This window comes from Bubalus kerabau, chromosome 21 (genome assembly GCF_029407905.1).
Source record: "Bubalus kerabau isolate K-KA32 ecotype Philippines breed swamp buffalo chromosome 21, PCC_UOA_SB_1v2, whole genome shotgun sequence".
Taxonomy (NCBI): Eukaryota; Metazoa; Chordata; class Mammalia; order Artiodactyla; family Bovidae; genus Bubalus; species Bubalus kerabau.
The window spans coordinates 40,064,502-40,080,442 of record NC_073644.1 but is presented as its reverse complement, the minus strand read 5'-3'; the positions used below and the strand labels follow the sequence as shown (position 1 = coordinate 40,080,442).

The window sequence follows — 15,941 nt, the reverse complement described above, 5'->3', positions numbered from 1 at the left end:
CAAAATAATCTAAGGTAGGATAAAAACTGTCTAATAGTAAAGGTGGGAGGGAATTATAAAGAAACAATAAGGAACACAAACCACTCAGCTGTGCAGTTCAGCTACAAAAAATATGCAAGGTAAAACAAATATAATTGGGAGAAGAGTTTAGGAAGCTAGGAAGAGTAACAGGAAAGGAGAGTGTACAGGAGGTAGATGTGTAAGGACACCATCTCTTATGAGTTGAAAAGGAATGAATTCTCATTCTATGTTAGTTTTAAAAGGAGAGGTATCTTTACTTTGATGTAAGATGACTTAGGTATAAAAACAAATACACTGTGATGAAGAGATGAAGTAAGGAGGCTCACAAGAACTGATCATAGTCTTTGAATAAAGTAGAATGAAAGAACTTTTTAAAAGTCTGATCAAAGCAATAAAGGTGAGTGACAGTTTATCACAATTAGTACAAAGGGAATACTTACGTAAAGGATTTTGTCCTTCACTTGCATAATATTCATACATGCCACTTTTAACCAATGTGTCATAGTGAGGTAGGAAGTCAATTCGTTCTTTTGTAGCTGTTAGTAGTAACTGATTGACTGACTGTAGCAGGTATAGGGTGACTCCATCTTTAACAGTTTCATCTGAAATCAAGAGGTAACATCTTAAGTGCTAAGCCAGCATCCAAAACACAATGAAATTATAATTTTAAATATATAAATTATATCTATGAAATGACTTTAAAAATCATACAGGCATATCCCCAAACAATGGACTGATCTGTAATCAGTTGTGCTGTGTTAAGAATATCAGTGGAATAGGTCCAAATACTTCCACTCATCTGAAACACTCAATTCTTAAGTCAAACTGTCATAGAAAATCAGATGAGGAACTAATTAAAGTGGTAATCAATATGAATGGGAAGAATGATTAAATCCAAAAAGGAATCAGGCATGAAAAACTGGCACATCTTAGAACATAACTAGGTAGAAAAAGATAATGGGAGAATCCAAGTGGGTCAGGAGAAGTAGCTCTTAAGGGTCCATGCAGAAGACCTGTGGTTGGATGTTGAGCAAGGTCTCATCTTTTATAGCCGTTAAGTGATATCAACTCTTTTCTTATAACCATGCTCGACAAGTATAAGCTCTGCACAAAGTAGATGTGTACAGCCAGTTTCCTCCCCCATTCCAACAAAGTAAACAAAAATATTAATGGTTTTTGATGCTTATCTAGGTAATAAAAGTCATTACACTGTAATGTACTGCTGCTGCTGCTAAGTCGCGTCAGTCGTGTCCGACTCTGTGCAACCCCATAGACGGCAGCCCACCAGGCTCCCCGGTCCAACATATTAAATATAAAAGCATAAATGCAACATTGCTTACCAAAGTTATCACAGGTAACTTCTTTCCTACTGGTTGTTGTAATGACAAATTTCTCTCCAGGTGAAATGCCAAGTGTCTACCGAAAATAACAGAATAAAATCAATTATTATAGAAAGGAAATAAATGCCCTAGTCAAGTTTACAAAAATATGAAAATACCGATAAGGATATTATAATATTATAACAGTACTACATTTTTCTGAGAAATATGTTTTAACATTTTTAAATTTTGCCTTTGCATAATTAACCACAAATCTATCTATAAATTACCTATTTGCTTATTAACAAGGTAGATTTTTCTGCTATTTTATGTCACCTAAGAACAGCGAACATTTTGAAAGTGTTTAACATCAGCAGAGCTCTCTTAGACAAAAGACATATTATTTTGTGTCAATATATAAAGTAAACTTATTTGGAGGAAAGCATTAACACTTATGTTCATATATATTAAATACTTAAATATGTAAAAACAGAAGTACTAAATTAAAATAGATGTTAATACTTTACAACACTGAGATAAAGACTGCCAGGCTATGCAGGATGTCTGTATAAAGAACCTTTGTATCTATTATGCTGTTGCTGCTGCTAAGTCGCTTCAGTCGTGTCCGACTCTGTACGACCCCATAGACGGAAGCCCACCAGGCTCCCCCGTCCTTGGGATTCTCTAGGCAAGACACTGGAGTGGGCCGCCATTTCCTTCTCCAATGCGTGAAAGGGAAAAGTGAAAGTGAAGTCACTCAGTCGTGTCCGACTCTTAGCGACCCCATGGCCTGCAGCCTACCAGGCTCCACCATCCATGGGATCTTCCAGGCAAGAGTACTGGAGTGGGGTGCCACTGCCTTCTCCATTGTATCTATTATAACCTCTTCCAAAAGTGTAACTTTAAAAAACTAAGGCAAATTATAAATTAGGGGAGTAAACTGCAACATGAAACAAAGTGTTAACATCCTGAGGAGAAAAAGCCTTCATAAATCAAGATCAAAGTCAACAAAGAGGGAAAAACCATGAACAATAAAAGGACGGGAAAAAGTAAATGACCAAAAAAACACATAAAAACCTGAAATTTCAAAACAAACCAAATATAAGAATTAGAAAAATGAGTTAATGTTTTCATTAAAATATTACATCATTAAAATTAAAAAACACATCCTCTTTCCAAAATCAAACAATATGGCAACACACAGTTAAAAGACTTGACTTCTATTTCAGGTAATGATGAACTAGTTAATTTAAACCAACCTTACACAGAAGATTACTAAAAAAAAAAAAATCTAGACTAATGATATTCAAGTCTTCAGTACTGATCTAAAAATCCTATTGGTCACTATTGAAACTAACTGAAAACCAACTCCCTACTCTGAACACCAGCAAATTAAAGGGCAAGTAGACCATTTATCCTGCTTTCTTGTACCAATCAGATTTCAGGGTAACCATGTATCTCTCTCTAACTGATGAAGTAAAGTGTTCTTTTGCCTCATCAATTGGAGGCAGAGAATTTCTGTTAATAAATGGAGGAATGGCAATCAGAACAGCACTATCAATGAACAAACCATTAAATTAAAGCTTTATTACTAAAGAAGCCCGCTGAACCCATTTGAATCCCACTTGCTCGATCACACCACTTGGCAGTGGTAAGAAACAGAGGGGGTGAAACAGCCATACATTAAGTGCCTTCAGATGTGATGTCATATGAAGTCTCAGCACCACCCATGAAGTATTTTCTCCCCCACCCCAGAGAAGCTGAGCCTAAATCTTAATTATAAGTCTTTAAAAATAACTTCTAGTTTATGGGATATGTGGAGTTAGAACAAGCTAAATTGCACCATAAAGGAATAGACAAATCCAGAATATGGAATATGAGAGATAAACCAACTTGATTTCTTCAACAAGTCAATGTTAGGAAAAACCAAAAGACTGGGGGAAGGTATTTTGCTAAAATGCTCTAAATTTTAAAAGAAGTTAAGAAACATAAAAAACCAAGTTCAGTACAAGGACCCTGATTAAACAAACCAACAATAAAAAGACATTTTTGAGACAAACAAATCTAAGCATGGAATTAACTGTTAGATAATACCATTAAAAATGTTAATTTTGATGGTGTGATAATAAAATGCATGTTGAAGCATACAGGAGTGAAGTAAACTAAGGCCTGGACTATGCTTCAAAAGGCAAAAATGAAGCAAGCATGGCAAATACTTAAGAACTGTTCAATGTGGATGAGCATATGTAGGTTCATTTTAGGGGAATGACATTACAAACTGATGAGGAAGAATACTGAGACAGTTAATGGTACAGAAACAGATTTTAGAAATCCCCATCTCAACATACATGAAAATAAACCCCAAGAGAACTAAAGCAGCTACATTTTAATCCAAAATTGTGGAGGAAAAATACAGAAATAATATTGAGAGAGAAAAGCATTCCTGAAAATACACAAGAAATCCAAGTCATCCACATGAAAAGATGCTCATCTTCACTAGTTATCCGAGAAATTAAAACTGGAGGAGGACATGGCAGCCCACTCCAGTATTGTTGCCTGGGGAATCCCATGGGTAGAGGAGCCTGGCGGGCTACGGTCCATAGGGTGGAAGAAGTTGGATGCATCTGAAGTGACTTAGCACACAGCACGTATCATTCCCATGAGGCTGGCAAAAAGTATAAGTCTTGATAACATAAAGCATAGTTTAGTTCAGTTCAGTTCAGTTGTTCAGTCGTGTCCAACTCTTTGCGACCCCATGAATAGCAGCACGCCAGGCCTCCCTGTCCATCACCAACTCCTGGAGTTCACTCAGACTCACTCAACTCTTCGCATGAGGTGGCCAAAGTACTGGAGTTTCAGCTTTAGCATCATTCCTTCCAAAGAAATCCCAGGGCTGATCTCCTTCAGAACAGACTGGTTGCCCTCATTAAATGAGTAACACATGTTCAAATGGAATTTAATCCAGGGATGCAAGAATTTTTCAGCATCCTCAAATCAATCAATGTTATATATCACATGAACAAACCGAAGAATAAAAACCACATTATCATCTCAGTTAGTTCAGTCGCTCAGTCATGTCTGACTCTTTGCAACCCCATGGACTGCAGCACGCCAGGCTTCCCTGCCCAGTGCCAACTCCCGGAGTTTACTCAAACTCATGTCCTTTGAGTCAGTGATGCCATCCAACCATCTCCTCCTCTGTCATCCCTTTCTCCTCCTGCCTTCAATCTTTCCCAGCATCAGGGTCTTTTCCAATGAGTCAGTTTTTCGCATCAGGTGGCCTAAGTATTGGAGTTTCAGCTTCAGCATCAGTCCTTCCAATGAATATTCAGGATTGATCTCCTTTAGGATAGACTGACTGGATCTCCTTGCCGTCTAAGGGACTCTCAAGAATCTTTTCCAACACCACAGTTCAAATGCATCAATTCTTTGGCACTCAGCTTTCTTTATAGTCCAACTTTCACATCCATACGTGACCACTGGGAAAACCATAGCTTTGACTAGACAGACCTTTGTTGGCAAAGTAATGTCACTGCTCTTTAATATGCTGTCTAGGTTGGTCATAACTTTTCTTTCAAAGAGCAAGTGTCTTTTAATTTCATGGCTGCAGTCACCATCTGCAGTGATTTTGGAGCCCCCAAAAATAAAGTCTCTCACTGTTTCCACTGTTTCCCCATCTATCTGCCATGAAGTGATGGGACCAGATGCCCTGATCTTAGTTTTCTGAATGTTCATCTCAGTAGATGCAGAAAAAAGCTTTTGATAAAATTCAACATCCATTTATGATAAAAAAAAAAAACCTCCCTACAGAGGGAACACACTTCGACACAATAAAACCCACATATGACAAACTCAGTTAACAACATACTCAACAGTGAAGAACTGAAATCATTCCCTCTAAGATCAAGACAAGGATGCCCACACTCACCACTTTTATTCAACATAGTTTCGAAAGTCCTAGCCACAGTAACCAGTGAAGAAAAAGAAATAAAAGGAATTCAAACTGGAAAGAAAGAAGTAAAGTTGTCACTGCTTGCAGCTAACACGGTACTATACATAGACAATCCTAAAGACACCACAGAAAACTACTAACATGGTACTATACATAGACAACCCTAAAGACACCACCAGAAAACTGCTAACATGGTACTATACATAGACAATCCTAAAGACACCACCAGAAAACTACTGGAGATCATCAATTAATTCAGTTAAATTGCAGGATACAAAATTAATGTATAGAAATCTTGCATTTCTATATACTAACAAGTGATCAGAAAGACAAATTAAGGAAACAATCCCATTACCATTGCATCAAAAAGAATAAAATGCCTTATAAACTTCTGAAGAATAAACCTCCTTAGGAGGCAAAATACCTGTACTCCAAAAACTCTAAGACATGGATAAAAGAAACTGAAGATGACACGAACAGGAAAGATATAGTGGGTTTTTAGAATGGAAAAATCAATTTGGTTAAAATGACCATACTACCCAAAGCAATCTACAGGTTCAAGGCAATCCAATCAAATTACTAATGGGATTTTTCACAGAACTAGGAAAAAAAAAACTTTCAAAGTTGTATGGAAACACAAAAGCCAAAACAATCTTGAGAAAGGGTAACAGAGCTGGAGGACTCATACTCCCTGACTTCAGACTATACTACAAAACTAGTAGAATCATCAAAACAGTATAGTATTGGCACAAAAACAGATGCATAGGTCGATGGAACAGAATAGAGCCCAGAAATAAATCCATGTACTAAGGGTCAAATGATCTACCACAAAGGAGGCAAGAATATACAATGGAAAAAGACAATCTCTTCAAAAGTGGTATTGGGAAAACTCAACAGCCACCTGTTTAAAAAAGTGAACTTTGAACATTCTTTAACACCAAATATAAAAATAAACTGAAAATGGAGTAAAGATGTAAATATAAAATCGAATACCATAAAACTCTTAGAGGAAAACATAGGCAGAACACTCTTAGACATAAACTGCAGCATTATTTTTTTTGGATCTGTCTCCTAAAGTAATGGAAACAAAAGCAAAAATATACAAATGGGGCCTAATTAAACTTAAAAGTTTTTGCACAGCAAAGGAAACCATAAACAAAGTGAAAAGGCAATCCACAGAAAAGGAGAATATATTTGCAAATGAAGAACCCGACAATGGATTCATCTCCAAAATACAGAAACAGCTCATACAACTCAGTATTTAAAAAAAAAATTTTTTTAATTGGCAGAAGACCTAAAAAGATATTTCTCCAAAGACAGAGAGTCATCAGAAACATGAAAAGATGCCCAATGTCACTATCATCAGACAAATACAAATCAAAACTAAATGAGGCATCATCTCACACTGGTCAGAAGCGCCATCATCAGAAAGTCTACATGGAGAAAAGAGAACCCTTCTATACTGTTGGTGGGAATGTAAACTGATACAGCCACTATGAAGAACCATTATGTAGGTTCCCTTAAAAATTAAAAACAGAGTTACTGTAAGATCCAGCAATCCCACTCCTGGGAATATACTTGAAAAAGACAAAATTTCTATTTTGAAAAGATATAAGCACCCCAATGTTTATAGCAGCACTATTTACAATAACCAAGACGTGTAAGCAACCTGAATGTCCATCAGCAGATGAGACGATAAAGATGTAGTAGTGTGTGTACACACACACACACACACACACACACACACACACAGAATGGAGTATTACTCGGCCATAAAGAATGAAATAATGCCATCTGCAGCAACATGGATAGACCCAAAGATTATCAGATGAAGTGAAGTAAGTGAAAGACAAATATCACATGATACCAATTATATGTGGAATCTTAAAAAAAAATACAAATGAAATTATTTATAAAACAGAAACAGATTCACAGACATGGGAAACGACTTACAGTTACCAAAGGGAAAAGCAGGGGAGAGAGATAAACTAGGAGCCTGGGATTAACAGATGTACACTACTAGGGAATTTCCTGGCAGGCCAGGGGTTAGGACTCAGGTGCTTTCACTATGGTGGTCTGGGTTCAATCTCTGGTTGGAGAACTAAGATCCCGCAAACTGCACAGCAAAAGAACAACAAAAACCAGATATACACTACCATATATAAAATAAACAACAAGAACATACTGTACAACACAGGAAATTATACTCAATTACCTTATAATAACCTACAATGGAAAATAATCCAAAAAAGTTTGAGTCTGTGTGGGTGTATATACACATATACACACATATACATCTGTGTGTTTGAGTACATCTGAAGCAGTTTGCTATACACTTGAAACTAACACTATAAATCAACTATTTACTTCAATTTAAATAAAAGCTCTATTAAAAAGACAGCTATATTTTGAAGGAAAAACAAATTAAGTATAGCTCTCCATAGAGGGAAAATGAACTTACACATTGTGAACAGGGCTAGAACCATACTGAAGAGCAATCTGGTATACTTTAGTAAAATTAAAAGTATTCATATTCTACCCAATTACACCCAAGAGAAATGAAGCTATAGACAATACACTGATGGAGAAAAGATTCTATTTGCTTACAGAAATAAAAATTGTCTTCACACATCTTTATTAGGTTTTTATATAATTAAGATTGTCTTTATTTTTCAGTTCTTTACTACTTTATTTCTGCAACATCCCAACTGTTAGATCATGTGGTTATATATCTTGTAGAACAAAACATGTATTTTTATAATTACTGAAAAACTGTGTCAAATTGAATTAAGACTGATATACATCTGAAAAGCATATACAAGTATTTCATATACTCTCTCCATGGTTCTATTATTCAGTCAAGATACATAAGCTATCTTTTTTCTTTGCTTTATATATAATTCTTTACAAAATTATTTCTCAAATTCATAACTTTTCTAAATATTTTATAGCTCTGGTATTTCACAAACAAATTATTTTTACATTATTCATTATACTTTTACTCAAGATGTCATATCCTTCTCTCTCCATATTTTTGATCTAAAAATTTGTCTTACCTGACAAAGTCGTTCCTGTATGAGTACCAAAATAGCCTTGAATACAGAAACATTGTCTGCCCTTCTCTAAATGAAAGCAGGATGACATTCTATATTGGGCAAGAGTCTTGACTGGGCTTTTTCATTTTTATAAGATCACTTCAACTCCACCTTTTTCTGGGTTCAAGTAAAAGTACATGGATTTTAATTTAATGAGTAACATAAAGAACCGGCCCTCCATGTCTTCAGGTTAGCTTCAAACTATTGCTGCCCAACTTCTCTCAAAAGCCAATCTGAAGAAATATTTATGATGGGCTAATGAACTGCAAACCATAAAATCCTCAAATACTTTAAACTTGTTTAATGGATTAGATCAATCAGAAGCTATATACTTCAATGCATATCTTTGAACAAACAACTAGCCTTTACTGATGTGTGCTTTGGTATTATATCCGATCACTCTGTCCCTGAATCACCACAATGGATTAGATCAATCAGAAGCTATATACTTCAATGCATATCTTTGAACAACCAACTAGCCTTTACTGATGTGTGCTTTGGTATTATATCCAATCACTCTGTCCCTGAATCACCACAAAACCAGGAACATACAGAGTACACTTAAGTAAAAAACCTCTACAAAAATGTGGGCAGTCAATCAAAAAACGGGCCAAAGAACTAAACAGACATTTCTCCAAAGAAGACATACAGATGGCTAACAAACACATGAAAAGATGCTCAAAATCACTCATTATCAGAGAAATGCAAATCAAAACCACAACGAGGTACCATCTCACGCCAGTCAGAATGGCTGCTATCCAAAAGTCTACAAACAATTAATGCTGGAGAGGATGCAGAGAAAAAGGAACCCTCTTACACTGTTGGTGGGAATGCAAACTAGTACAGCCACTATGGAAAACAGTGTGGAGATTCCTTAAAAAACTGGAAACAGAACTGCCATGAGACCCAGCAATCCCACTGCTGGGCATACACACCGAGGAAACCAGAACTGAAAGAGACACGTGTACCCCAATGTTCATCACAGCACTGAACTATAATAGTCAGGACATGGAAGCAACCTAGATGTCCATTGGCAGACAAATGCATAAGAAAGCTGTGGTACATATACACAATGGAATATTCCCCAGCTATTAAAAAGAATGCATTTGAATCAGTTCTAATGAGGTGGATGAAACTGGAGCCTATTATACAGAGTGAAGTCAGTCAGAAAGAAAAACACTAATACAGTATATTAACGAATAGATATGGAATTTAGAAAGATGGTAACAATGACCTTATATGTAAGACAGCAAAAGAGACACAGATGTAAAGAACAGACTTTTGGACTCTGTAGAAGGCAAGGGTGGGATGATTTGAGAGAATAGCATTGAAACATGTATATTATCGTATGTGAAATAGATCGCCAGTCCAGGTTCGATGCATGAGACAGGATGCTCAGGGCTGGTGCACTGGGATGACCCTGAGGGATGGACAGGGAGGGAGGGGGGAGGAGGGTTCAGGATGGGGAACACATGTACACTCATGGCTGATTCATGTCAATGTATGGCAAAAACCACTATAGTATTGTAAAGTAATTAGCCTCCAATTAAAATAAATAAATTAAAAAAAAAAAAATGTGGCTGGTAACTGGTTAAAGCAGGTTGCAATACCCTAAATAACACAAGGGCTGTTGTTTAGTTGCTAAATCATGTCTGACTCTACCTTGCATTAAAAGACAAAATAAGAAGAGCCTCTCCTATCTTTAAGAATGTTGTCTATTTTATCAGGATTTGTGAGGAATTTAGGGAGAAATTTTTCTCAAAGGTTTTCATTCTTAGCAGCTGGAATGCTTTTATTTTATAGACTTTGTGGGTTTTGTATTCATTATCTCTCCTTTGTTTTCACTTCTAAGAAACTCAAAGCTGATTTCATGGATCAGCACTGGTATAAGCTTTAATAAAATGAACTTTCATTAATTAGCTCTCAGGTTACTATTCTACTCTTTCCTACATCTATCTTTTACTTTTTTTCTTTTCATCTTTTGGAATTTTTAACACAACATACCCTATATACAAAAATTTTTTTTGAAGGAAGAGATTGATTCATTTAACTCAACAGCTATAAACCAACTACTAGATAAGGCTCCTAACCTCCAGGAATGGAGACAAGTTTTTTTAAGTACAATGTTATAACAAGTGCTATAATGGGGTGACAAGGAATAGTGGAACCACTGGGAAAAAGTAGGCATTTACTGCAAATTAGGTGTGGAGAGGAGGGTTTGCACAAATGGGACTTAATGACTGTGCATATTAAGAACTAACCAAATAAGTTATTTTCTAGTCTTTGATTTTGCAAGGTCACAAGGGCTCAGGTGAATCAGTAACTGCTTATCACAGGTCTAAAGCCTTCTGTCAAATCCACCTTCTATTCCTGCCTCTTGACTGCTCCTTTTTTCTACAAAGTGAACTTTTCCACATATAACAGTTTAGGGCCCATAATACTTCCTAGCACTAGACACTTGTTAGTTTAAGTTTTAATGAAAAACTTTAATTTAGTGCACTATCTGCCTACTCCTCTAACATGGAAAATAGTGTGGGCCCTGTGGAGATTGTTTAAAAACAAAAACAAGCTTTAGAATCAAACAGATAGACCTAGATTACGATCCCAGTTTCACCGCTTATGAACTTATTTTAGTTCTTCATGTATGTAACAGAGACAAAGTTATAGGATTAGGTGGCATAATCTAGCTTTAAATTCTCAAAAAAAAAAAAAGTTAGCCTTCCTTTTTATTTTTTTCTTACTAGTTCTTCCCTCTAATTAAAGTTAAGCCTTCTCTGTTCTAGCAGGAAAAAGTAGGAGGGAGGAGGACAAGAATTAGTCAAAGGGAATATTTTCCTTATTAAAATACTGAAGGAATGGAACAAATATATCTGTTCCCTATAAATAAGAATATCATTTGAATGGTATGTAACAAAAAGAACTTGGGTTCTGGATCTGAATTTTAACTTCTGTACTATCTGTTTGACTTAGGTGAGTCATGATCTCCAAAAGTGCGTTACCACTTCCGCAATAAGAGGTTAATACACTTCCCCTATACATGTAACACAGTTACTGACACTTAAGACATAGGCGAATTATTTCTAGAGGAAGGGTAAATTAGTACAACCTTTCTGAAAAACAATTTAAAAATACATATCAGGAGCTTTGATATTCCTGACCGTTGATCCAAGAATTTGACTTCTAAGATTCTAAATCAAAGAAAACAAAGACATAAGCCTATGTATACAAGGGAAAAGAATTTGAAACATTTATATATGTAACTCAATCTCTGCTGTACACCTGAAACTAACAGACATTGTAAATCAACTAGAGTTTAATTTTTTTTTAATGGAGGGGAAAAAAGGCTTAAACTCAAAAATAAATCTCAAAAAAAAAAAAAAAAGACTGCATTCAAACATGTTTATCACGATACTGCTAAAAACCTAATGCAAGTGCAAACAAAAAGAGATCTGTATATGTAAACAATGACTGGTTCAAAACAGACCACTTTGACTATGAAGATTTGCATTAAAATATAAAGATACTGACAATATTAAGTGAAAAAAATGGAATACAGACATGTATTAAGGTTATTTAAAAATGCAGGCTGATGGTAAGAACACAAAGAAATAACTCCAATTACTAACAGTGGTTATAAATTTCATAGTGAATAAAAGGTTTATTTTTTCCTCTCTGGTTCCTTAATTCTTTAATGCGCTGACATTTTAAAGTCATTTTTGTGTGTCATGATTTTAAATCATTTACATATAACCAGTATGAATACTTTAAATAATCAACTACAAAAATAAAAGTTTCCCTTTCCCTGATAAATACAAAACATTCATCAAAAATAATGAGCATTCATTTATTCACTTTTCAAGGACATTGGAATGTGCTATATACGACAGAGAATGAACTTCTGAGTTCGTAAAATTCTGTCATTCTAATTTGACTATTTACCACATACCAGGCACGATTCTAGACCCTGGAAAAACAGAACAAATCAAAGTGCTTGCTCTCACATCGTTTTTTTTTTTTTTTCTGCCTATGGGTCTTGATTTCAATTATTTCATCAACTACTATACGGAATTAAGAGTACTAAAACATCAGCCTACGTGCGTGCTCAGTCGTGTCCGAATCTTCCCGACCCCCATGGACTGTAGACCCCAGGCTCCTCTGTCCGTGAGATTTCCCAGGCAAGAATACTGGACTCGGTTGCCATTTCCTTCTCCAGGGGATCTTCCCCACCCAAGGATCGAACCCGCATCTCCTGCATTGGCAGGCGGATTCTTTATTGCTGAGCCACCTGGGAAGCCCTAAAACATCAAGTTTAAAACACTGCTTCACACTAAGTCCTTTTTCTTGGTTAGCCAGGTGTTCTCTGTCGCTTAAAAAGAGCCCCAAGTGGTTGAAGCAGCTCATGATAAATAACATCCATTCTTTAAAGCTCAGGCACCCGCAACACCTCAGATATAGAAAACACTTTCCAGTTTAAAGTAGGGCTTTGCCTACACAGTTATTAACTTTTCACGCAAACTAATACAGGAAGTATATCGGTCCTCAGGTGTTCCGCAGATACCCTCGGACACCCTTCGAGTGGTTCAGGACCTCCCCCCGCAAGGAGCTGGGGGGTGCAGGAAACCACAGAGAGCTCCACCTGCGAGGAACTCGAGGTCAAGTGTTTCCACTATGGAAGGACCCGCCAGGGCGCGCCCGCAAACCTTGACAGCACGACCCGTGAAATTACTGCATCACTGAAGGAACCTAGGAAAAATCGACTCCTGGAATCTCACAACTTTTAGCTATCACGATATTCCTGACAGAGCCAGCGGGGGAAAACTCCGCTCTCTTAAAAAGAAAAAAAAAAGTTTCACCCAAAAGAGACACAGCTTTCCCGACTCAAAAGATGAGTTGCACGGCCTCAGTGCAAAGGTCGAGCTCTCGAAACCCACGGTACCACCGCCCGGACGCCGCGATCCCGGCCACAAGGCCGGGGTTAGAGGGAGGCCCACCGACCCGCCGGCCCCGCACTCCCGGGCCCGGCGGCGGGCCCGGCCCCCAGGCTTCTCCGCCGCCTCGGGCATGGCGGGCACCCTGGAGGGAGACGCCAAGGCCGCAGGACCCGGGCCGGGTGACAGGTTTATTGCCCCGCGGTGAGCAACGTGGGATTCTCGTCACCCTCCCAATCCAAACTTCACCCGCGCATCCCTCTGTCGCCCCGTCGCGTACCTGACACACGGAGGCGCGGAACGCCGCGAAGTCCGAGCGCTCCTCGACTTGCAGCGCCCGGTCCCCGAGCTCCGACTCCTTCTCCCGTCGGTCAAACAAGTACACCGTCCTGGGGCCGTCGCCTCCGCCACCCTCTCCGGTCTCCACCGAGGGCCCGCCGCCGCCCGCCGCTGCCATATTGGGGGACGGGGAGAGCAAACAGCCGTGCCGGCGCCTGTGGCCGCCGCGCTGAAAACCGAAGTGCGGGCCCCGCTTGGCGCCTTCAGCTCCAGCGCCCGGGGCGGCGCGAGGCCTCTACCCTGGCGCGCTCAGTTCCTCACTCGGCGGCGGCGGCAGCCAAGCAGAGGCAGGCTCGAGGATCACCCGGGAACCGATTCAAACGAGCTCCTGCCCGAGCAGCACGTCACTTCCGCGTCCCGCCGCTCCCGGGGGGAAGGAGGCGCGCGGCGCACTCTTCACAGGGCCGGGACCCGCGCCCGCCGCCGCCCACGCGAGCTAGCAGCGCGACCCGCGACCAGGCCAGCCGCCAGGAACTGTGGCGCAGGAGGAAGAGGGGCGGCTGGCCGCGCGCAGGGGGCGGGGCGAATCCGGCAGGCCGCGCGGGCCGGGGCGGGGCTTCGGCGCCCGCCGCCGCCGCCACCGCCGCCGCTGCTCGGGGCCCGGCCTCTTTCACCCTCACGAAGTTAGAGGGAAGCTCGGTCCCTCGCAGGCGCGGGCGCCCTGGGAGGGCGAGCCAGTCACTGAGGCGGCAGAGCCAGTCCCGGGAGCAGCGGAGGGAATCTCCCGAGGGACTTATTTTCTCCCGGCCTAGAGGGTCCTGGCATCTTCCCGCCTCGCCATGACCCCGGACCGAACCTGTCCGGCTTCGAGCTCCTGGCGCCGCGACCCCGGCTGCGCCCTCAGGGGAGCGTCAGGGCCGTGGCCCTCGTGGTTGGACCTGCCTCTGCCGCGAGCACGTGGGTCCGCACGCGGAAAGAACCGACGCCGAAGAGCCTAGTGGTTGTATGTGGGTCTGGGCGTGGACCCCCGAGACAAAGAGGGCCCCTGAGAACCTCCGCACAGAGGTTGTGTGACGTCACCGCCGCCTCCAAGGGTCCCGGCGCCCGACGCTTCAGGCTGCACACGCCTCCCCGACCCGTCGCCGAAACGCGGCCGAGAACCGAGCACGGAAACGCCTGCGCTATAGAGTTGTCAGAAGGAAATTAAATAGTGTTCGCAAAGGGCTTCACATAGACTACGCTTCCTATAAAAGCCGTTATTGAGCTTCATTAAATATCTTAATCCTGGTCTGTAGTACCCTAACTCAACGACAAATAAAGGTCATTGTTGGAGGACTAGGTTTAGTCATAAGGTCTTAAAAATGTTTAGGCAATAATTTGTGTTTTACAATAACAAATCCACTAAGATTGGGGGATTTTTTTGATTCTTCGAAAGTTCGGGTAATAAAGTATATTTTCTGTTTTACTGGATTTGCCAAACCCTCGTGGTTAATTACGTGGATCGACCCATCTTTAGTGTACGTCAGAAGCATAGATATGCTTGTCCAAATAAAGACCCTCCAGAATCGTAGGGGTGTGGGTGTAAGGGTGTGTGTGTGTGTGTTGTATGTTTGGCTAGACATATAAGGTAGTTAAGATGGAACACGCAGTTGGAACAAAAGTGTCAGGGCATGTGTTTGTGAGGGGCATAAATAATAGGGTTCATGTGGGGAGAATGGAGCAGTAGACGGTGGAAGATAAATTGGGAAGAGGAGGGTTGTGGTCAGATGCCATTCATGTTCCTGAAGAGATACTGGAGAAGGCTAAGAACAAAGTAACCTCAACTCCTGTGGGCTTTCTTTGACCTCTTCTGTTTTAGCTTTCAAAGTCAACTGAACTTTTCATTAGAGGCCATTACATAATGGTGTTTGATTTAAATGACCAAAAAAACAAAGTTTTTCATCTTAATGTGTGTGTGTGTGTGTGTGTGCTCAGTCTTGTCCCACTGTTTGCATCCCCATAGACTGTGGCCCACCAGGCTCCTCTGTCCATGGAGTTCTCTAGGCAAGAATACTGGAGTGAATTGAATGTCAGAAGCAACTTAGCACCTTCACCCATACGTACAAAAATCTGGGTCTTGGTTTGTGACTTATTAGTATGAAAAATATTCTAATGAAAATCAAGTTGATATGTTCATTTTGAGTGGTATTAGAAGAATTATTATTTTTTGTTTTTTTCCCCCATCAATAGTACTGGTTACATTGAACAAATAAAAACTTCGTTTATGAGAAAAGAACATTTGATACCATGGTATATTATTTTCTCTGCATTAAAGGACAGCTTTTTTTAAATGTTACAGAAAATTCCC

At 39.9% G+C, this 15,941-nt stretch overlaps 1 protein-coding gene across 3 annotated transcripts in view; it reads right to left on the bottom strand.

Annotated features, from left to right (window-relative positions):
• SMCHD1 (structural maintenance of chromosomes flexible hinge domain containing 1) overlaps positions 1-14,155 on the bottom strand; it is a 135,499-nt gene extending 121,344 nt beyond the window's left edge. The window contains exons 1-3 of one of the 3 annotated variants that reach the window (XR_008706685.1): positions 13,596-14,154; positions 1,362-1,437; positions 462-623 (exon numbers count right to left, since the gene is read on the bottom strand). Coding sequence is in view for 2 of the 3 variants with exons in the window: in XM_055559420.1 (XP_055415395.1) it covers positions 462-623; positions 1,362-1,437; positions 13,596-13,772 (415 nt within the window). In the remaining variant the exon portion in view is untranslated. Of the gene's footprint in view, positions 1-461; positions 624-1,361; positions 1,438-13,595 lie in introns of all 3 variants that reach the window. The other 2 variants (XM_055559420.1, XM_055559419.1) reach the window with 2 other exon arrangements.
• Between the last annotated feature and the right edge of the window lie 1,786 nt (positions 14,156-15,941).